General features: G+C 49.6%; 13 protein-coding genes across 13 annotated transcripts; 6 read left to right on the top strand and 7 right to left on the bottom strand.

The window, feature by feature from the left end:
• Nucleotides 1-306: 306 nt before the first annotated feature.
• N7446_006389 (GFA family protein) lies at nt 307-912 on the bottom strand (the record flags this gene model as incomplete). The annotated part of the gene is made up of 2 exons (XM_058515137.1): nt 307-732; nt 796-912. The coding sequence occupies 2 exons, from the start codon at nt 910-912 to the stop codon at nt 307-309; spliced, it is 543 nt and encodes a 180-aa protein (XP_058372315.1).
• A 904-nt stretch (nt 913-1,816) lies between these two features.
• Nucleotides 1,817-2,519, top strand: N7446_006388 (uncharacterized protein; the record flags this gene model as incomplete). Its single annotated transcript, XM_058515136.1, has 3 exons — nt 1,817-1,976; nt 2,035-2,316; nt 2,365-2,519. The coding sequence occupies 3 exons, from the start codon at nt 1,817-1,819 to the stop codon at nt 2,517-2,519; spliced, it is 597 nt and encodes a 198-aa protein (XP_058372314.1).
• Nucleotides 2,520-3,014: 495 nt separating this feature from the next.
• On the top strand, nt 3,015-3,248 carry N7446_006387 (uncharacterized protein; the record flags this gene model as incomplete). The annotated part of the gene is made up of 1 exon (XM_058515135.1): nt 3,015-3,248. The coding sequence occupies one exon, from the start codon at nt 3,015-3,017 to the stop codon at nt 3,246-3,248; it is 234 nt and encodes a 77-aa protein (XP_058372313.1).
• Nucleotides 3,249-3,387: 139 nt separating this feature from the next.
• Nucleotides 3,388-4,797, top strand: N7446_006386 (uncharacterized protein; the record flags this gene model as incomplete). Its single annotated transcript, XM_058515134.1, has 1 exon — nt 3,388-4,797. One exon carries the CDS (start codon nt 3,388-3,390, stop codon nt 4,795-4,797), a length of 1,410 nt encoding a protein of 469 aa, XP_058372312.1.
• Nucleotides 4,798-5,028: 231 nt separating this feature from the next.
• N7446_006385 (uncharacterized protein) lies at nt 5,029-5,882 on the bottom strand (the record flags this gene model as incomplete). Its single annotated transcript, XM_058515133.1, has 4 exons — nt 5,029-5,239; nt 5,299-5,370; nt 5,423-5,631; nt 5,688-5,882. 4 exons carry the CDS (start codon nt 5,880-5,882, stop codon nt 5,029-5,031), a joined length of 687 nt encoding a protein of 228 aa, XP_058372311.1.
• Nucleotides 5,883-6,479: 597 nt separating this feature from the next.
• On the bottom strand, nt 6,480-7,464 carry N7446_006384 (class II aldolase/adducin family protein; the record flags this gene model as incomplete). The annotated part of the gene is made up of 3 exons (XM_058515132.1): nt 6,480-6,836; nt 6,893-7,200; nt 7,254-7,464. The coding sequence occupies 3 exons, from the start codon at nt 7,462-7,464 to the stop codon at nt 6,480-6,482; spliced, it is 876 nt and encodes a 291-aa protein (XP_058372310.1).
• Nucleotides 7,465-7,835: 371 nt separating this feature from the next.
• Nucleotides 7,836-9,974, bottom strand: N7446_006383 (alpha/beta hydrolase; the record flags this gene model as incomplete). Its single annotated transcript, XM_058515131.1, has 5 exons — nt 7,836-8,063; nt 8,115-8,175; nt 8,224-8,299; nt 8,347-9,576; nt 9,635-9,974. 5 exons carry the CDS (start codon nt 9,972-9,974, stop codon nt 7,836-7,838), a joined length of 1,935 nt encoding a protein of 644 aa, XP_058372309.1.
• Nucleotides 9,975-10,514: 540 nt separating this feature from the next.
• N7446_006382 (uncharacterized protein) lies at nt 10,515-10,703 on the top strand (the record flags this gene model as incomplete). Its single annotated transcript, XM_058515130.1, has 1 exon — nt 10,515-10,703. One exon carries the CDS (start codon nt 10,515-10,517, stop codon nt 10,701-10,703), a length of 189 nt encoding a protein of 62 aa, XP_058372308.1.
• A 490-nt stretch (nt 10,704-11,193) lies between these two features.
• Nucleotides 11,194-11,772, top strand: N7446_006381 (uncharacterized protein; the record flags this gene model as incomplete). Its single annotated transcript, XM_058515129.1, has 1 exon — nt 11,194-11,772. One exon carries the CDS (start codon nt 11,194-11,196, stop codon nt 11,770-11,772), a length of 579 nt encoding a protein of 192 aa, XP_058372307.1.
• Nucleotides 11,773-12,098: 326 nt separating this feature from the next.
• Nucleotides 12,099-13,199, bottom strand: N7446_006380 (uncharacterized protein; the record flags this gene model as incomplete). The annotated part of the gene is made up of 1 exon (XM_058515128.1): nt 12,099-13,199. The coding sequence occupies one exon, from the start codon at nt 13,197-13,199 to the stop codon at nt 12,099-12,101; it is 1,101 nt and encodes a 366-aa protein (XP_058372306.1).
• Nucleotides 13,200-13,936: 737 nt separating this feature from the next.
• N7446_006379 (esterase/lipase family protein) lies at nt 13,937-14,764 on the bottom strand (the record flags this gene model as incomplete). Its single annotated transcript, XM_058515127.1, has 1 exon — nt 13,937-14,764. One exon carries the CDS (start codon nt 14,762-14,764, stop codon nt 13,937-13,939), a length of 828 nt encoding a protein of 275 aa, XP_058372305.1.
• A 576-nt stretch (nt 14,765-15,340) lies between these two features.
• N7446_006378 (uncharacterized protein) lies at nt 15,341-17,765 on the bottom strand (the record flags this gene model as incomplete). The annotated part of the gene is made up of 9 exons (XM_058515126.1): nt 15,341-16,096; nt 16,146-16,280; nt 16,332-16,406; nt 16,493-16,595; nt 16,658-16,835; nt 16,885-17,052; nt 17,130-17,301; nt 17,431-17,694; nt 17,763-17,765. 9 exons carry the CDS (start codon nt 17,763-17,765, stop codon nt 15,341-15,343), a joined length of 1,854 nt encoding a protein of 617 aa, XP_058372304.1.
• Nucleotides 17,766-19,660: 1,895 nt separating this feature from the next.
• Nucleotides 19,661-21,362, top strand: N7446_006377 (putative MFS transporter; the record flags this gene model as incomplete). Its single annotated transcript, XM_058515125.1, has 4 exons — nt 19,661-19,851; nt 19,908-20,170; nt 20,220-20,990; nt 21,052-21,362. The coding sequence occupies 4 exons, from the start codon at nt 19,661-19,663 to the stop codon at nt 21,360-21,362; spliced, it is 1,536 nt and encodes a 511-aa protein (XP_058372303.1).

Here is a 21,362-nt window from a genome sequence, read left to right as displayed (position 1 = left end):
TTTCAATCCTCCATGTAAAACCAGAAGAGTTCAGGACGTGCAGAGATGACCATGTGATATTTATAAATGTCGCGTAGCCATCCCACGGTGTTACCTGACAGTCCAGGTGGAAAGGCGGGACTACTTCTCCTCTGCTCCCTAAGATTGTTCCTTATACCTGAAGAACTCACTACAGTAGCGGGATTAGTAGTCTACTCCTAGCAAGAAACCTTAGAAGATGATTTCTGATCAAGGGCAGTGCTCCACCTGATATACTCATAAGTTTACAGCCGAGGAGGTATTGATAGACACGTCTCTTCGCCCAATTCAAAGCGAACTCTTAGCCTCTCTTCTTTTCGGACTATAAGCCGACCCGCTTACCTGCCTAACACCCTCCACACGGCGTAACCACCCAACCCGATCCTTCGTATACTGCTCAGTCCTCGGCCTCAACTTAGTCTCATGTAAATTAAAATCATCCACTGTCCCAATACGAAGAATACTATGTCCCGGGAATGCCTCGCCGACGCGGTACATAAGCGAACCGCACGTTGAACAGAAGAAGTTGGTCATGCTTTTACCGGAAGCGATTGTTCGAGACTGACTGTATGTTTTGAGATTCTCGCGGCCGCGCAGGTGTTTCAGATAGGCATCTGCAATTATGAAATTGGAGGCGAACATTGAGGCGGTGATTTTGCGGCAGTCTGAACAGTGGCAGAGGAACGTGCCGACTAGGCCGGGACCTTCGGTTGGCTATAGTTTGCCGTTGATATTAGTGTGCGCGATTCTTGGTACCAAGGTATGCGCTATACTCACAAAAGCAAGTTGTACGGCGCCGCAATAGCATGTAGCTGTTGCTTGGTGCTCTTTAGACCAACCATCATCTGCGCCGCCGGCTAGGGGTATGTAGGGTTTAGATTTGTCACTAGACATTGTCGTGTTTGGAGCTATCGAGAATCGATAAGTTGATGCTATAATGAAGAGTTGCTGATAGAGATGATCACGGCCTTGAAAGCACTCAGTTTGTTGGCTCCAAATCCCGGGACCTCGGTCCCCCTCCCCCGCCCCCACACTTTTAAGAATTCTGCCTAGAATATTAGTACAGTTATTTACGCTGACTCATCGAAGATAAGTGGTCAAATACGAGGTCGGCCGAAAGACATCCCAATACGGACTAGTGCACTCGCGGTGGGGCCTAGGGAAATAAACTAGAGATTGGATATCACTGTAAGCTATGCGAGTCATATCCAATAATACTGTGCGTCATTCTTGATGCATATTCTCAATTAAGAAACCACGCACGACTCCCGTGATCAAATCCCTATATTTAGTGCCTCGTGCGGCTCTTTCCATGGAACTTCAAACCTTATAGGACTACCAATACGGGGTTCCGAGTAGATGAAAAGATATAAGACGAACAGAAACATGATACCCTGAAAAGGGACCAAGACAAACACATTCAATTGGTCGGAACGCCCGATTAAACCGTTGAGCCTTGGGATTTGAGAGACAATATCCACATTTATAGCCGAAAAGAGTTGGAGGACTTGGGATACTTCGTTCAGCTGATCATTCATTTTCTAACAGCTGGACGGGAATGCATATATTCTTTACAAAATGGTAGACATCATGGCCCCGCCACTTGGGCGGAGCAGGATAACTGACGACCTGCTGTTGGCAAGATCCGTTTGAAAACTATACTTAGGACCGAGTTTACAGAGACACCATCAAAATTATAAAAAGGGTCGTGTTTCTTGCCAGAGCCAGACAGAAATACATCCAATCCATTTACTGAACATCAACATCGTTTAATAAATTCATCCATCCTCCGTTCGATATGAAGACTTCTGCAATCATCTGTCTCCTAGCTGCTATTACCACTACTAGTGGAAGCCCGCTGAAGACAAGAAACGATCAAGTTGAGATTACATTCATTGGTGCAGCCGATGCACAATTCACCCAAAGCTTCCCGAGTGACGGCACTGTCGTCTCCATTGGTGAGCATCCCTTTATCAGGGCCTATTTACATAACTTATTTTAACATCGTATTTTTAGGTGACCCACTTAGCATCTCGCACATTTCATCCAACACAGCTGGCATCCAATGCACCTTCAATGGCGTTGATCACAGTGTGACAACCGTCAACGGAGCGGAGCTGGTGGATGTGGGCCCTCCGCAGACCCAGGTATCTGCATCTTGCCACGCAATAGGGTCTCCTCCGACTCCGAACAGCCCCGTGGAGCATCAGAACAACGATGTTCAGGTCACTTTCATCGGTGCCGCCAATGCTCTGTTTACTCAGGTCTTCCCCATCAATGGTGGAAGTGTCCAAATTAGTATGTTTATTGACCTATGTCTGGGTGGAAATAAACTAACGAGTGCAGCCAATCCTTTGAGTATCTCCCATATTGTATCGGATCGAGATGGTGTTACTTGTGTGTTCAATGGTATTGACCATAGTGTTACTACTATTACTGGTACACAGTTAGTTGATGTTGGACCTCCCCAGACACAGATTTCTGGTTCCTGCCGGATGTAAGCTGCGTCGAGAGAGAAATAATTTGATGCGTGGGTAGGTGAATCTTGAGTCCTGGGGAAGTGTAAAAAGAACACAGAAACTGGAACACACGGATATATATTTTTGCTTTATCTGCCTGGGGGGAAACTTATGCCAAGGACAGACACTCTCTTTTTTCGCATTTTCCACTCAATACACTCATTAATGCACATCTCTAAGACCTACGTGTTTATTTTGACAAGATAACCTAATTCCGATCGCGCAATTTCTAATCTAATCTGGATTAAATTGACAGCCTGTACAAATGATTTTCGCGAGAAATGAGGGACGAATGTGATGATTCAAAGCCGGAATGCGACGCGAGGGGCTGCCCAGGGTCGACCTCGGAGCTTGACTTTCATTGAGCGGTGCTCTCATCTGCCATTCAACATCTGGTTAGTTTTGTTAATATCTCAAACTGCAATTACTTGCAATAATAAACCTGCGCGTATCAAATTGCGCCCTTAAAACACTAAAATGTATGTCAATGACCAAATCCTTGGCCAAGGAGGCCCGGAATTCAGGGCTGCTACTGTCCCTCTTGCGGAGCCCTTCCAAGGCCAAGAGTGGGAGTACATTCCAGATGGAAATCCAGACTTTTCCTCAGAGGGCTTTATAAACCAAGTCGCGTCCCCAAATCGCGTGTCTCCTAGCGACAACCACGGCCACGACCACCGACACCGCGCTATCGACATGTATGCGACCAAATAAGCGCGTAATACTTAATTTTTGAACCAATACCCATTGACGCCTTCGACTATCGTGTCAATTGTCGACACTTGATTTCGTATCGAGCTATCGTCGACTGTAATTTTTTTTTTTTTTTTTTTTTTTTTTTTTTTTTTGGGAAATGCGTTGGAACGTGTCTATACCGTTCCTCATCGCCGGCTTTGTCGAGTATGCATTTGCTGGCTTGCATCACTACCATGCTCATAGCCACCGACACCGACACCTGAGACGCCATGCTGAGCAATTGGAGCCGAAGGACCTGGCCTGGGGTAATGCGGAAAATATCCAAGGGGATATGGAGCTGGAATTTGTTACTCTCACGACTACCACTACAGTTGTTGAGAACTGCGCGCCTACCAACACTATTTTTAGTACATTAACACTCATTAAGGAAGTGCCTGAGCCCACGCCATGTGCCTCAGAGTTCCTGGCGCACAGTTTCATGCCCGAGCCCATGGCCCCGGAACCCTTCCAAGCCCAGTGGAACCAAGTGCAGCCTCATTCCGAGCCTATATATCAAGCCGCAACCCAGCCCCAGCCAGCAAATCCTCACATCAACCAGCCTCAGACCACTCCTCCTGAACCAACAGAGTCTGATATTACAACAACCATCTTGAAGACCAAGACAATAACCCGAACTGCAACACACACCGTGCGAGTCACCGTCACACCAGAACCAGACACCCCATCACTGGCAGACACACTCCGTGACAATCCAACCAAGGAACAAAAAGCAGTCCCACACAACGGCCCACCAAAGAAAGACAACGGCGGTGCTGTCGACGCAGTCCTCGCTCTCCCAGGCGAAGTCCTCCCAGACCTACCAGTAGTCGACCAACTCCTCCCAGGCCCAAAAGCCGACAAGCCCGGACCAGTAGCATGGACAGCAACACCACCAAAAGGCGAATTCTCGGTCAACCGATTCGGCGGGCGCACAGCACCACAAGGAACAGAAATCCACTACCGCGGCAACGTCGGCAAACCATGGGGCAGCAACATCATCATCGTCAGCCCGGAAGAAGCGCACACCTACAAATACGTAGCGCAGTTCCACGGCGCACACAATAAACCCTGGACAGTAGTTGTCTGGAACAAATTCGGGCCCGACGGGAAGATGAACGGGTGGTACGGACACTCCGCAGTGACGTTCTCAATTGCACCCGGTGAAACGCGCTATGTCGCCTTCGATGAGGATTCCGAGGGCGCGTGGGGTGCTGCGCCGGGTGATTCGCTTCCGAAGGACCAGTGGGGTGGGTATTCGTGTACCTGGGGTGAATTTACGTTTGGGGACGGGGAGAATAATGGCTGGTCGGGTTGGGATGTGTCGGCTATTCAGGCTCAGATTGCTAAACAGCATGTGCAGGGTATGTCTATTTGTCAGGCTGATGGGCAGGGGTGTTCTGTTATTACGCCTAATGCGGACAAGGTGGTTGATGCTTATGTTGAGTCGAAGAAGGCTCGGAATGGCATTGGGGGTGCGGCGGCTCCTGGGCCGGTGCGGCTGGATGTTTTGCTTGATTATCGCGGGTAGGGGTGGATTAGTATATATCGTTTGATTTGCATTTCTATTAGCGAGGAGTAGTGTTGATAATTCAGTGATCCATTGATAATGTTCTCTCAAAACTATCGTACATGTTTGAATCTTTCCATGGATGAGTACTGCAATGCAGAGATGACTGACATACTAGTGACAAGGGTTTCACACCAACCCACATATGCCATTTACTGTGCATTCCTCTCAAAATACTGACTCGCAGCTAATCTAATCCATAGCAGGGATATCAATCTCGGCAATAGTCCAAACCTTACCACCCTGACTGGACCCAAGTCCAGTGTAAGAAGCACCAGCAGCCTTAGCAATAGTAGAACCGAAGGTGGTATCAGCACCGGCAAGGGTAATAGTAGTATTCAGGTACTTCTGGGCAGCAATAGTACCAGAGCATTGGTCATTGCACTCAGTACCGGTACCGTATCTAGTCCAAGTCAGTATACCCCAAATGCCAAAATCAAATGTCCGCTTTGGGAAACTCACCCCCTCATGTATGGGCCGGAGGCAAGGGAGTAGGTGGAAAGCAGGGCGCCGGTAACAGCGTTAGTGACGGTCCTATTTTATATTAGTCTGGTTGTATACATCGCCCACAAATAGTAGCACTTACTGCTTCCAGGTCTGTCCATCAGACTCCAAGTTGTACTCGATACGGACGTGGTCATCGCCACTGACAGCAGCACCATCACCATCAAGCTGGCCAAAGCTTCCGAAGACACTGGCGCGCACACACCACTGGCCGGAGGTGGCTCCGCACCAGGAGTTGCTGGGCCAGCTCTCGAGGGTGGTCTGGACGAGGTCACCCGTTCCGTTGGACATCTATAACTATCAGCACACTGCTTCAAATCAGATTCTAGGTAATTAAAAACTCACACCAGGCCACAGGAACAGCACTCCGTTCTGGGTGGGGGAGCAGCACCAGGGATCAGAGTAGTAACAGCATTGACAATGGTCGACTTGGAGGGACCAAGAGAAACACTGCCACCCCAGGTATCATCTCTCTTCGCGTGCTCAGTGACACCAGCGCTGACAAAGCCAATGCTGGCAAGGGCTGGGATAATGAAACGCATATTGAACAGGATGAGCAAAGCAATACTTTTCGAAGAATGAGTCGCTAGGCGTTCCTGCGCCAGGTAGATCTCAACAGCAGAAGAAAGAAAGATATGGTTAATTTACTTCCACAATAACATGAAGACACTCCATACTTATACATTCTTCCCCTGAATCTGAGGAGAAACTAATTCAGCAGCTGTATAGTGGTGGAATTGACTAAAACGGGAGCTTGGTCCGAAAGCCCAGGATGTTTCACCTTAAAACAACACTAGCATTGAGGCTAACTGATGAAACGCAAAGTCCCAACAAATTGGCATATCCCATTGACGCATTAATTTGCCCCAAACAATCATATTCCAACCTATTGCTCCGTGGGTGGACTTTTTATTCACCTGACAGCACCGCCTTCGCTCAAACCACTACTCGGTGCCGGCCATGTCTCTCCGGGACTTCCGTACTATGGAAAGCAATATAAATTAATGAAAGAACACTGCGGGTATAACTCCGCGTGGCTGTTTCGCATTACGTTAATTGGTGCAAACTATTAAACAGGTTCGTGGCTGGGGCCGTTTAGACTACTGTTGATTGTGCAGCCCTATTCAGGGACAAATGTCTTATTCCAAGTACTCGCCCTTGGTCTCTGCGTGGATCACGTCGAATAGGGGCTTTGCGCTGAACCAGCCGGCTTTGGGAGTCCCAACGGTTTTGTACGTGAAAGCGGCGTCCGCTTCGTCGATTTTGACGGTCTGTCCGCCTCGGCCGGTCGCCGCAGCGTCCGCAAGGAGTTGTGCGTAGCAGCATTTCTCCAGGCTGACGAACCAGAATACTGTCTCCTCGATGGTATTGCCGACAGTCAAAAGACCGTGGTTCTGGAGAAGCGCAGCCTTCTTGTTACCAAGTGCTTTGGCGATATTCTGGCCTTCTTCTTCGGCTAGCACGACACCTTTGAAGGAGTTATAAAGTGCCAAGTCCTGTTGCGTTCTTAGCCGTGATCTAACAACAATGGGCGAGTCAATGAGAAACCTACATTATGGAAAGCGCAAGCATCCTGCGAAATAATATCCAACGGTCGGCCAAGTGAGCAAAACGCCCGCCCGTGAAGACTATGACTATGCGCCGCACAATTCACATCCGGCCTGGCCGCATGGATAGCCGAATGGATCATAAACGCGGCAGCGTTCAACATCCGATTCGGTCCACCGTCGATAACCTTACCGTCATGGTCAACCTGGATCAAATCCGAGGCTTTCATCAGCTTGAATGCCGTACCGAAGGGGTTCACCCAGAAGGTTGATGGGTCAACCGGGTCACGGACGGTGATGTGTCCAGCGACACCTATTGAATGTATGTGAGCGGTTGATATGCATAGCAGGATCTGGATCCCTTACCTTCGTCATATCCCTTGTCGCCAAAGATCCGGAATGCAGCTGCTAGACGGCCCTTGAGATATTCGCGCTCTTTCATCTTATCTTCAAATACGGGCATGCTGGGCATTTGCATTTTGATCTTAGCTTTTTCGGCGCCTTCCGCTTGGGATGATTGCGGGGCTTGCATAGTGACGGTGTTGGTGATGGTGTCTGTTGCGGTTGGGGGAGCCATGGCTGGAATGTCAACGTGAGAAACGTGAGAATGGTGATAAATGTGCGAATGATGAAGTTCTAAGTTCCCTAGCTGAAGCGGGGTTGCTGATTATCGGTGAAGTCAGATTGGCCGAACCGAGGTTGTTCTCCGCAGCGGATATCCGGATTTGACTTGGAGATGGGGATATACTGGTATATGGAAAAGAGATGGAAAAGAGATGGAATTGAGAACTACTGTAACCCCGAGAATTCAGTCAGATAGCTGAAACCGCTTAACGCAATATACGAAATCAACGCTCTAGGTTCTTATTTCACAAGATCATAATGTTTCGTAGAAGCACAACCAGAACCCTGGGAACAGTCGATAGGACAGGTTCCAAAATAGGATTCTTATACCGGGAACATAGGTCCTCGCTCAACCTCCGCCATCAAAGCCTTGAACAGCTTACGGTCGGCTGGGCTGAGACTCTCGCTGAGAGTGGCGGCATGATCAGGGGAACCAACCAGTGGTTTTAGATCTGCTTGGCAGAGGGTTCCTGCGGCGGGTAATGCGCCTGTCTGGAAGTAGTTGCGAATGGCTTTGGCGATACAGATTGACGGAGCCGCGATTGTAGTGTGCTACATGATGTCATGATGGAAACGGAGAGATATCGACTAGAGTAAACTCACCCCTTCTGATTCTTGTTGGAGTAAGCCAGATCCTGGGAACATCTGAGCCATATGTTGGGCACTGGAAATATTAGCTTCGATTATGCCATGTCGATAAAGGGAGACATACCTGTGTAGAGGCGTAACTGGATCGAGAGTATTCGACACAATGAGCAAAGGATGTGCTGTATTCCCACCCCAAGGCCCTGAAAGTAGTCAGCGGAGGAACTATAACATGCAAAACGAAATATACCTCGGAACGGATATTTTGGCTTTGCCTTCCAACCAACACAGCTCAACTGCATCTGCGCCCAGTAATCCCCAAGCGAATAACTATCAGCCGTAAGCTCATCCCACATAAACTTGAACTCTTCCATGCTCAGAGTGGTCAGAAACTCCGCATCCGAGCACAGAATTGCAGACATCGCGTAAAGCCCATTATCCTGCGCACGAGCACACTCAGCAGACCAAGGCCCAGCACGACTACACGCGTTAGATGGACACGCGCCGAAGTGATTCCCATGCTTAAAATCGGCCGCGGGGACGGCGTTGCCTTTGGATAGCTCATTCATTCTCCTTGCCAGCAGAGGGAATGCAAACAGGGGTTGGTATATGGCGACTCGTTGCATCGCTTTGATGTCCGTCCATGTGACAACCTCGGGGCCCCGTAAAGCAGAGGCCATCACCGGTATCGATGCATTGAGGATTTGTTTCTCAAGCTGCCAGTAAGCTTCTTTGATGGCGTCTGCGCCGCCATCAATGTAGAATGGACAGCCAACTAGCCCTGCTTCATTACAGTATTGTCCGAACCGCTCGAATATTGCATCTGCGTCAGTGATGGCGCTTTTCCCTGTGCCTTGGTAGTATTTGAACATGTCAACTACACCGTCAAGAACGGCTCGGTTTACTCGATCCGGGAAGAGCGAGGCAAATGTGCTACCGAGGAGGGTTCCATATGACCGGCCCCAGTAAAGTAGTGGTTCTTCCCCACGGTGCCATCGAGTGCGCTCTAAAATTGCCTGAGTCTCATCCGACCCATGACACTTGTGGGCTGCTTGACCTTGCTTCTCACGCCACTCGCCATGTCGCTCAATGATAGTCAGCATATCCTCCGCGACCAGTCGCGTATTCACAAATGACATCATTGGCTCGTCTGTTTCCAAGCTGGACATATCATACACCGAGCAACCCGAATTGAGCGCTTCGGTGCGCTGCCAGTTTCTCTGCAGCGCATCCCAACCGCTACCGAGCATGCCTTCGGTAGCAACTTGCAGCTCCCAATTCCGTTGGGACACCGGATCAGGGAAACACATCACAGGCGGTGTCGTGGACCCCGCTCCCCGAGGATCAAACCCGATGATATCGAAATACTTATCGACAGTACTCTCTCTTGTTTCACTGGGATCACCTTCTGCATCAACAATCTGCTGGAGATCGGGACCCGACAGAAATGCCTGCATTGTTCCGGGACCACCAGGTCCGCCTAAAGTACAAACCATGAGCCAGGTTCAGTATTAACAGGAGTTCCCAAATTGCCTTACCAGGGTTAATTAATATCGCGCCTCCATACCGGGGATCAGTGACAGGCACCTTGGCTGGTAATCGAACAACAGCCAAGGCAAATGTACGCCCGTTCCCATCGGTTCGATTATAGTCCATAGGCACTTCCAGCCTCGCGCACTGGAATTCATCCCCACAGTTGTGATATTCCAGCCACTGCGCGGGCGTGATCTCATCCCAGGTGAGCGGGACAGGGACATCTGGCGTGATCCAGGTCCGCGAAGGCCAAGGGACCGGCCACACCAGGAAGGTCAACACGGCTGCCAGTGGTAAACCCCATCGCGTATATCGAGGGCGAGGGGGTACCCGTGATTTTTCCATCCTGGAATAGTCGCAACAGAGGAGAGAAAGAAGTCGACATTGCCCCTCTCAAATAAACATGAGTCGATCCATGGCTCGACGATCGGGTCCCACAGCGACTAAGTGGGGTTTGACTATTTTTCAAGGGGCTCAATGCATAGCTCGCGTGTTTTTTATTGGCGCTTGCTTTGTTTTGTCGGCTTTCTGATTCGTCTTGATAAGACGGGCCAAGGCTGAGCTGCAGATCGTGATGGGTTGCATTTCTGGATAATCGTCGCATGCGAACTCGGCTTCACCGCTTCTCTTTCTTGCCATGTATGCTTATACAGAGAGTAGCAAAAAAGGGTTGAAAGTCGGCAGATTTGACAGGGTAAGATTCTCTTATAAACTGTATTTGTGGATGTTAATGTACATCCCTCTTATATCTAACGTTCGCATGTTTTCAGTTCTCATGATATCCCTCTGATGCGCTCCACTTCGTCACTGGTTAGAACTCTTCTTCGTAATCCGTAAAGTCAAATTCCACACCCTCGTCTCGTAAATACTCCTCACCCATCAAAGATGTTCTCGGAGTCTCGTGGTATTCCCCTCTGGAAGCAGCCATCCTCGTCGGAAGAGTCCTTGAAAAAGCGCGTCTTGGAGTGTCGTGGTCCTCTCGGTGTTCTCATGATAGTTGCTAAGAGTGACCTTGAGAGTTATCCTCAGGTTTGTCATGAGACTCGTCTTGATGGCTTTTTAGAGCTATTCTGAGAGTTGTTTCGATTCTTGAGCAACAATAAGCAATGTCAAACAGCCCGGATCTTCACTTGCATCGTGATCTCTCTCTCGCTCTCTCTCTTTCTGGCGCTTTAATATAGTTTATAGCGTGGCAATATAAAGCCGAGCTCGCCAATGCTATTGAGCATCATCTTGCAAGACATTCGAAATAAGACTAATATAAGAGCACTGCGGTATAGTGTGGATGGTATACTGATTAAGAAAGCCTCACAAAGCAAGAAATATTGACCAATACCGAAGTACCGTATATATACAGGAGACGATGTAGACAGCAATTGCATTCAGGACCAAGAAATAACAAATGCATCACCAAATCCTTGGCTGATTTGACAGGGATCAGAAGAGCCTCAAAATGGCGTGGAAAAATAAAAGAGCCCCCACCGGGCTCTTTTACTTCTTCCCCAAACAACCTCTTTCCCATCTCCAAGCTTCACTTCAAAGCTCCATATTCCAAACCAGCAACATGACCCAAACCCTCCAAGACCACATAACCTCCCTCCACACTCTAAGCCTCGCTGATACAATAAAAGCAATAACAACCGTAACCCCAGGCCTCAAAACAAGCATCCAACCCAAATACGGCTACTTCGTCACACACAGCGACTACGACGGCATCGCCGACCTAGAAGACCTAGGCCGACTATGGCTGAAAGCCGGGCGGGACTGCTTCGACGAACACGCAGCCCTAGAATTACGACTACTCCACTATCAACAGACAGATATCTTCGACAAGCTCTACGTTGATCTCGACAAAAGGCTCGAAGCCGGATTGAAAGATGGGTCTATTGCGCCGCCAGTGAGAGATCCTGATGCGGGATGTTCGTGTTGTGCGGGTGTGCCGAGTTCGGTTATACTTTGTGGGTTTGCGGAGGGGGAGGCTTTCCATTTTACGCCTGAGGAGTATGAAGGTTTTTGGGTGGAGCAGGAGAATTCTGGATCGAGGTATAGAGATGGGGTTTGTATGTCTGTTATGGCGAGTCTGAAGCAGGTTGAGGAGGCTTTGGCAAGGACTTCTGGTGTTGAGGTTGTGAGTATGCTTTAAGTCTGGATGGACCCTGGGGTATGGTAGGATAGGATAACATATGATATGTGTCTTGCTAGTTAGTTACTAGTGGTAGTAATGAATTCGTGAAATATCAAGCCTAGCTGGGTGTCTACACTGGACATGGACTAGGAAAGTAGAATTCACGGATACCTTTATGTTTTGATTGGATGCGCAACGCCGGGGTATTTACACGGACAGATTGCAAAGAGGAATGAATAAAATAAAATACAAACCCGCCGAAGCTCGCTCCGATGTAATCCCATGCACAGATGTAAGAGATACGTTAACGTTCGTTTCGGACGGAAGACATGCTGGCGAGTAGCTCAGCTGTGGCTGCGGGGACGTTTTCTGGGGTTTACCCGACGACCGAGGACGTCGCCACGGGTAACAATGTTGTCCTCGACTCTCTGCAGGTAAGTGACAAAGTCGTGATAGTTTGTGAAGTCGAGGTAAGTCTTATCGGCCTCGTCGCGGACCCTATTCAGTAGATGCTCGAAGAGATGGCGCATGCGATCGCGCTCGGACATCTTCTCGTTGAAATGGGGCTCCCACTGCTGCATCCAGTTGGAGAAATCAGTCACGGACTGCGCGGGTCGCTGATAGCTATCCTTGTAGCGGGCTTTCGCGACCTCGGGGTACACTCCGTTTTGCAGCTGGTGGATGAGGAATGTGCAGAAGGCGCCATAGGTGACCTGGTCACTGGGTAGGTTACGCGTGTGTCGCTTCCATTCATCTTCCAGGCCGAGGGTGACGTGCTTAAGAGCTCGACTGAGCTTGCGTTTGTCGTCATTATACCATTCGGGATATTTGTCGAAGTGGCGCTCGAGGCCCATTGAGTAGTTTTTGTATTCCCCCAAAGCGCGTCCATTGTATACCGGCACGTTTGGAACCGGCGGGGCAACGCTGTGGTCGGAGGCATGTTGGAAGGAGGGTTGGAAGGCTGTAGCGGTGGGCACGAGAGTGGTGGGCTCGGTCTTGATGGCTGCCGAGGGGGATCTGCTTGCTGCAGCGAGTGCTCGCAATTGGTCAAGTGCCAAGGCCGAGAGAGTGTTTGTGATAGGTTTGGCTGGGGTATTTTCTTCCTGAGCTTTTGTTTCAGACGCGCGGCGGTCGGCGGCGGGCCTCTTGGGAGTGTGGATTGGAGGAGCTGGTCGACGGGGAGAATTATTCTTTTCAGTAGCCTTCGGGGCCGGTTGCGTCGGTGTAGGTGTAGGAGTAGGCTCCTTGCTCATGGTAGCTACCAACCGGATGCGAGCATCTTCAAGAGCTCTTTCTTCATCGGCCACTTGCTGCTGGATCTCAATGAGTTGACGCTGTCTTTTCAACCTGCTTAGCTGGTCTTGAGCCTGTTGGATCTGAGCCTCCAGGTCATCAGGGAACTCAGGGACTGCCACAGGCTGTGACCGAGGGGCTTGCTCCATCATCTTAGCCAAATGTTCGCATCCCTTGGAAGTTGAAGAGTCCATAACTTTTTTTGTGATCCCTGCAGATAAGATAGATGCGGGAAAACAAAGTTCCGTGAAGAAACGCATGTGTCAGGCCACGTCCAAAGTCGGTCAGTGTTGGGCGTCAACAGAAGGAAGATGAATGGGAAGTTCAATGTAAAGAGAAAATAAGTTAACCCCTTGAATATGATGCAATGTTGGCGCTATTGAGAAGCTTCAATCGGAAAATCCTCCCCGAAACTAAGGATCGGAGGATCGGCGGTGATATGTTCTCTCAGGAAATTCGAGCAAACAATCGGACTAAACCTTGGAAATAACTTACGTTACTTCTCGCTATGTCGACCTCAAAGCCTAAACTACTGCCTAATCGTCAAATCCAGCCCTATGCCGGGCATGATGCCCTTAATTTCCGGTCACTTCTACAATACATGTACAACCCCTGAAGTACGTTAACGTCAACTATCGTGTGCACGATAGCTTAGGATCACAAAACTACTCGGAATAGACTTTGAGACATGTAACACACCGTAACCTGTCTTCTGCGTCTGCAACTATGTACAACCCGACTCGGGTCCAAGCATGACCACAATATTCAAATATGAACCAGACCTGTCAAAAGTACGTAGCAGATATTCACACCAGATAAATTTTATGATTAATTACAAGATTAAATATTAAATACAGAATGGAAAACCCACACAAACCCCCAAATTCAATTATTTACCAGGCGAACCAAGCAAACAAACAAACTTCCGATCAGGAGTCTCATTAAGAACATTTAGAACCAAGTTCCAAACATTCAAATCATAAGCCTCCCCAATATGACCAACAGGATCAAGCGGACAAGTATCCTGAATCCATCGATTGACAACACCATCCTCATGCACAAACGAAGTCTCAGGAGGCGTAACCATCTCGTCATACTTAGAAGCGATAATAGTAACCTTATTCCCAGGCTGGACAATAGGCTTCCCATCATTCAACCTCAGCACAGCAGCACCATCAGGACCAAGATCATTACAAGCACCACAGCCAAAGAGATCGAGGACATCTCCAACAGCCTGGCGCGAGGTATTACCTAGCAGGTAGGCAATATCATACAGGTTCGCAAAAGAGGTAGCATGCGTCGGCGGCGCAATAGCAGCAATCTTATCAATAAGATGGGCAACACCCTCGAACTTGGGTACGTAAAGCGACTGGAAGGCACCCTCGGAGTGACCGACAAGGTCAACCTTGGACTTGCCGGTCTTGGCGACAATTTCTTTGATGTAGGCAGCAATCTCGGGAGCGCTTTCGTTGATGTGCTTCAATCCGCCCAGGAATGGGAAGCCGTCGTAGGCGCCGTAGGTTTGCGCGTAGGTGCAGTGGCCCTTGGCTTGCAGCCAGTATTGGAGGAAGTTGATGTCTTCATAGTAGGTTGCTCCTAGACCGTGTAGGAAGACGACGGGGTTTGAGTCGGATTTGCAGTTGAAATCGTTGATTCCAGTTGCGAAGGTTGTCGTTGCTGCTAGAGCTGTGAGGGCTAGCTTTGTGATGGATGGCATGGTGGGTACAGAGTATACTCCGTAATATATTATTTTTCTTCCGTGAAGAATCGACTGATGCGAGACATGAGATCTTTTTATTCTGCAGAAATTCAGACGCCCGTCAGCTCCTTTTTTTCTCCGGGTTCTCCATTCTGTGAACTATCGATTATTGATCTCTGAGCCCTAAATGTAACTGGTCGATGCAGTGGATCAGTGTCAGGTACCTGGCAAATTAGCGAGTGCTCCGTCGCCGATCTCAGCTGTCAACCAATCATAGCGAATGTGACAACCCAATCTTGGATGCATCATTTCAGCTGTTAATCTCGCCGGTGGATCGTGGGGAGTTGCGATCGGGAACGGAACCAAAGGGGGTGACATCCGAATTCACAAATGGGATTCAATTGGATGTGGTCGCGCTAAGCCTCCATGATTTGTATTCATGGCCCATGACATATTTTTATGTTCACAATGGGGTTCATTGGTGGAGCTACGCAACGGCGGTGCCATATTTTGCACAACTGACGGTTATTTTCGGAACACAGTAAGATTGTCAAGTCGTTGCTACATTTCACATCACTATATGCGTAATACGCGCTATGGACTACCTGAATTCAAGGGCGAATCTTGCTGGGTGGATAACTCAGGCATGGCGCTGCCCCAAAGGCCAAGGGCGTGTCGCCGTTCCACCAAATGCAATAACTCTACCATGAACTTGCGCTCCGTACCTCCCTCAGGGAATGCTTCCCACGCCACCCGGGTGGGGAATGCAAGACGGTTAATCATATTGCCAGGCGCTGTGGTGATATAGAACTCCAGCGTACGGGCAATCCCACATCCCAACTCGTATTGTTCCATGGGGGTTACACGGTCCTGGGGACGGGTATCGACCGACGAGAGGATGAGTCGAAAGCTGTAGTAGAGGCACATGGTTTGTGCGAGGAGGAGGTTGGGGTATGTGTATCTGGTTGGGGTATAAGTAGCCCCAGTGCGCAGGTCGCGCCGCTGGAAAATAGGGAAATCGTCTGCGCCTGTTTGCTTGACTTCTTGTGGTGGTCCGTCGGGGTAAACCTTGACCCAGTCCTCATACCATTGGTAGAACTTAATTGTGAGCTCGCCAATGCCATTCCACAGGGTAGTCTGCTTGACGGCGATTTCGTGTGCGCCTAGCACGGAGCGAGCCTGTGCTGCTTTGAAGGAATCAGACTGTGCTAGTAAACCTGGAATATGGGCGGCAAGATCGAGCAGGTGGTGTAGAATGTCCTTTGTGGTTGTTCCTGCAGCCCATGGGATAGTTTTCCATTCTTCTTGTGCCAGGAATGACGGTTGTCGAGCAGCTAAAGCACCACCAATCTGAGAGTTGTTAGGAGATAAATCGGATCATGAGTAGTTGGAGACATACCCAGTATGGACGAAGCTCAGTGAACAGAAGATGCTCCACCCCGTACATGTGATTTTCCGGTCCACGATGTTCAATCAAGCGCACCGCACCTCGAACATGGGCCGAGACACCGCTGTCAGTGGTGCGTTCAACGCTCTGTCGGAGTCAGCAGTAATCAAAAAGTGATTGGATTGGTTGTGCACAGACCTCAAAGGCCAGTAGCAGAATCACAGTGACTAGCGTGGACTCGGCTTTGGATTTCTCAGGATCAACCAATGCATCCTGCAAACCACGAAGCACACGCGGATAAAGTCGGAACCCAGATGCCTCGATCTGCTTATTCTGAACAGACCGTCCAAAAAGGCCACCGAGACAGCCTCGAAAGCATCACTGATCAAAGGGGAAAACATTCGAATCCCGGCGGCAGCTCGCAATGCACCAGCCCGTCCCGACTTCATATCCACCTCGGGGCTAAATGCATCAACAAATCTCTCGACGAATACATCCAGCACTGGTCTTTGCATGCTGATTACTGAGGCTCCCCGGATGAGTCCGAGCCACTGCCAATAGACATCTCACGCTCAAATTCCCTGTCATCGTCGTTATCATCTTCAAAAGTATTGAAATCCTCATTGGCAGAATTCAACAGAAGACGTTTGCGAACCGGCAGAGTCGAAGAGGGCCGTGACGGTTGTTCATAAGATTCATAAGCTGAGGACGTCAGCAAGGAGCTCCCAGTCGTCACACTAATAGAACAAACCTTCTCGGCCTTCCCATGGTCCCACAGGGACCAAATCCTTATTAAGCCCGCCGTGAGCAGTGCGAAGCTCACGGACAAGCTCCTCCACCAGATCTAGCGGCGCAGATCGAATAGAGTCAAATAAGCCTTCAAGCTGTTCGAGCTGTTGAAGATTCCGAGATCTCGAACCTACATGCAAGCATCAGCAATAAGTTCTGCATCGAGCCCCACAGGTAGGTGGGCGGTGGCTTGAAATGAATATGTACCATCATGTCTGGCATCAATCCTCCCTCTCAGCTCCCGAATTTCCGCCCGCAAGTTCCGGATCTCCTCCGCCTGACTGATCGGCCTGGCGTCCTCATCCGGGATGTCCTCATACACGCACTTCGACGGGTATCCGTGGGCGCAGCAGGCATGGCAGGGCTTGACACGGTCACACTAGCATGATCTACGTTAGCATCGAGCATGTAGTATTGACGTTAGGGACCAGTGGGACGCATGCGATGGGTTCGGGAGCGTCCCGGTCCAGGGCTGGCGATCTGAGCACAACGAACAAGGAGAACCGACCTTGACTTTGCGGAGCCGACAGACTTTGCACGATCGTGACTGGCGGTTGGCAGCCCTCCTGACTCGTAGGTCGGAGGCAAATCGTCGCGTTTCGCCGACCATGGGGGCGTGCCTGGTGAGCTTGAGGGTGGGAGTTTGGGAAGGTCTCAGCTCTTGGGCCAACGACGCAGCGTGATTTAGGCGAGCCAGATTTCCGAGCTGGTCGTCCGAGATCTGCTGGCTTGGGGTGTGGGCCGACTCACGCCCTCCGGGCGTTTGGCGCTGCTAGTGTGACGTTAGTTTGTGTCTCGGCGCTGCTGATAGGTGGCGTGTGGGCCCATGGACCCCCCCACCATTGCGACCGAGTCTGAATTGTGCCGTTGTCATTGGGAGTTATTCATGTGGCTGCATTATTCGCTGTAGAACTGGCTATGGAGCTGTCAGTCGACTGAAATGGAAGTGCCGAGAGGGGCCCGTTTCAGCCCGGTGACTAAGTATTGGCTCCCACCTGCAGGCAGCTTCCCATCCAATCTTCCAAGCTTACGATGTGTTCTATCGGGCTTTTGATATGTCGAGATGATTCGTATTTTGATTGCCTGACGTATACAGACTATAAATGCTGCTATAGTACGTACTCCGTACGCAAGTCTGGTTTGTACTGGTTTGCAGGTTGCAAAGTAGTCCACCAAGGAGGCTAAATTTGTAACTTGATTAGTCTGCCCTTTATACGGAGTATTTGAGTTGCTTATCCCAATTCCATACACAGTCGAAGAAATAAACACCTACGAAGCTGATAATCCTATGAATTATGGCTCTCGTAACCTTAGTAGGTAAACATTGCGGCCTGAGGCCTCCACAGATGCCTTACCGAGGCTATGGCGGACGAAACAAACGGAGCAAACATAAGGGTTGACGAGGAGAGGTCTGTATAGGCAGGCAGGCCTCGCCACACATACTGTAGATAAGTTAGTCGCTGAATATTAGTTCGCCTTAGACAGAACCCCCGAATCAGTCTCAATTATGTTTATTGAGAACTCGTGGTTCTAGCCTTAATGTGCCAACCCTGATGGGTTGACAAAGTGACTCAAGGTAAAGCTCTCTCAAAAGTACCTGAGCTCACTTTGGACCTGTATCATTAATTTCAGAATGGAAAACGACAAAAGTCTGTCGAATCCATGTTTTACTTCTCCCCCGGGAAACAACGTCTAGATGCCGAGGACGGCAACCTATGCACTAGCTCTCATACAGCATGCAACACGAGGAGGGGGCCGATTGTCTCGCCCGAGAAAACTGCCGAGGTGAATACTGTTTAGCCACGCGCAAGATGGTCCGATAGCATCGGTTGACTTTTTCCCAGGGGCGCTTAGGGGATATTTGATTCGCCAAAGCCATACTGGAATCTACCTAGAATTCCTACTAAGACAAAGATAGCAGAACAAAGATGCCAAATTAGAGTCGACGCTAGGAGTTACACCGGCCAAGCTTTGAGTATCCCGGTCCACGCGGAGAAAGTGCGAGAGTTAAAGTGAGAGCTGGAGACGGGAGAAGTCTTGGCTGGAGGAGAGAGGTTGGATCGGCGTGAGTCCGGGATCTGGAGTCCGGGGTATTGTTCTTATCTTTGTCTACAGTATCTTGTTCACCGTTGTCATCAGAGCCCACTCAGTGAAATTATTTACTCTTTCGATAAAGTCCTTGATTTCGGGATATTGGTTCCTCTAATCCAGCCTTAGAAATACTTCGCATCCCTGCCACCTCGGGGCACCAACCGAATACAGAAACACGAGCCTAGAATCAAAGCCAGAATTGCAAGGGTTCCACGGCTGAGCATCTCCGGACTTTGTCCGAGCCATCTCTCGGCTCATAACCCTCCATGAAGGCCGGGATGGGGCAGCCGAAGGCTTGAGCAAATCGACCGAAGTTACCTTCCCTGTACGGCGCACGGCTTAAACTCAGTGCCCATATCAGGCTGATATTGGCTTCCACCGTGGGGGTCGTGGGAAGTTTCTACCTATTGGAGATCACCAATGCCGTCATGACCCTCGCTCCCCTACGTATATCTCCGCATTGGGCCACTTCCCCGCAAACATGATTGGACCTGATTGTCCCCCACGTTTCCCCAGAATTCACGGGGTAAATGCGAGATCTTGTTCTATGCCGAGTAACATGACCTGCTACTCTTCAACATAAATGATCGCCCACCCCAATCCTTTGTGCTTTAACCTTCACTTTGTTCCATTGGCTCGACGTAAACATGGCCGGAAATAATAATAATATTACCGATGCGGAGTTGGGCGCAAAGGCTGACTTGAGCCATGAGGAGGTTGTTCACATGGCTGAGTTGACTGAGGAGGAGAAAGTTGTCGAGAAGAAATTGCGCAGGCGCATTGATGCCTTGATTATGCCCTTGGTCATTCTGGTTTACCTGATGAACTATATCGATCGGTAAGCGATGCCTCGAGCAAAGGCTCTCCTGAAGTGTCTAGTGCTGATGGCGACAGAAACAACTATGCCGCAGCAAAACTTCAAGGTCTCGAAGAGGACCTGAATCTCGATGATACGAAATACCAAACCGGCCTGTCTGTCCTGTTCGTCGGATACATTCTGATGCAGGTGCCTTCGAACTTGCTCCTCAATTATATGGGTCGCCCTTCGATATATATTGGATTCTTCATTTGCGCTTGGGGCCTGGTGTCTGCGTTGACAAGTCAGGTGTCCAGCTATGGAGGTATTGTTGCATGCCGGTTTATTCTCGGTATCGTCGGTAAGTATCACGCCTTTTTTCCTCTCTACGTAAGCTAAAACCAAATCAGAGGCCCCCTTCTTCAGTGGAGTCTTATTTTACCTTTCAAAATGGTACACCAAAAGAGAATTGGCATTCCGTATGAGTATCTTCTATTCCGGCTCGTTGCTCAGCGGCGCCTTCGGTAACCTCATCGCCGCCGGTATTCTGCACGGTCTCAAGGGAAAGCGAGGACTCTCAGCTTGGCAATGGCTTTACGTGATCGAAGGCGCAATCACCTGTGCCATCGGACTGGCCGTTTGCTTCATCTTACCTGACTTCCCAGAAACATGGAAGCTTCTTTCTCCGGAGATGCGCAAAGTGGCTCAGCGCCGTCTTGCCGTTGAGGCCGGCGAGGCCGATGTGGATGAGAAGGGTGGCGTGAATCAAATAAAGGGCTTGAAGCTGGCTATGACCGATATCAAGACCTACGTATTTGCCCTTGGCTACATGTGTATCACCGGAGCGGCAGGTTTCCAGAATTTCTTCCCGACTCTCGTCAAATCATCCCTCGACTACTCTGAGACAATCTCCCTCGTTCTCGTGGCACCCCCTTACCTTTTCATGGTCGCATATTCTCTCGGCCATTCCTGGACTTCCGACAAGCTGGAGAAGAGATTCTGGTTTTTCGTCTACCCAATCCCAATCACGATTATCGGCTTCGTCGTCTATATGAAAACCAACACCTTCGGACCCCGATACTTCTCCTTCTTCTTAATGGTCTTCGTGTTCGCTCAAAACGGTACTATTTATTCCTGGCTCGCCAGTTCGCTCCCTCGCCCGCCCGCCAAGCGTGCTGCTGGTAAGTTACCTCACCACCCCTTTAGTTTTTACTACACCACACAAGAGACTGACCAAAATAGCCTTTGCATTCTTCAATTCCCTCGGAAACAGCGCTTCGATCTGGACGCCGTATACATACATGGACAAAGAGGCACCCCACTACCAAACCGCGATGGGTGTCTGCATTGCTCTCCAAGTCGTCGGTGGACTGTGTGCTCTTTTCTTATACTTCAACCTGAATATGCTCAATAAGCGACAGCTGAGACTTGAAAATGAAGAGGTAGAGCTCAGCCCGAAGGATCTTCGTCGGTTGCAGGTTACTGCTGATGTTGAGGGGATTGATATTGCTGCTGCGAGACGGTTGCAGAAGGGATTCCGTTATGTATTGTAA

Source organism: Penicillium canescens (genome assembly GCF_028828765.1).
Source record: "Penicillium canescens strain IBT 15451 chromosome Unknown utg000004l_segment0_segment0, whole genome shotgun sequence".
In the NCBI taxonomy this organism is placed as follows: Eukaryota; Fungi; Ascomycota; class Eurotiomycetes; order Eurotiales; family Aspergillaceae; genus Penicillium; species Penicillium canescens.
Note: the sequence above shows the minus strand (reverse complement) of the source record. Positions and strands in the feature narration are given on the sequence as shown.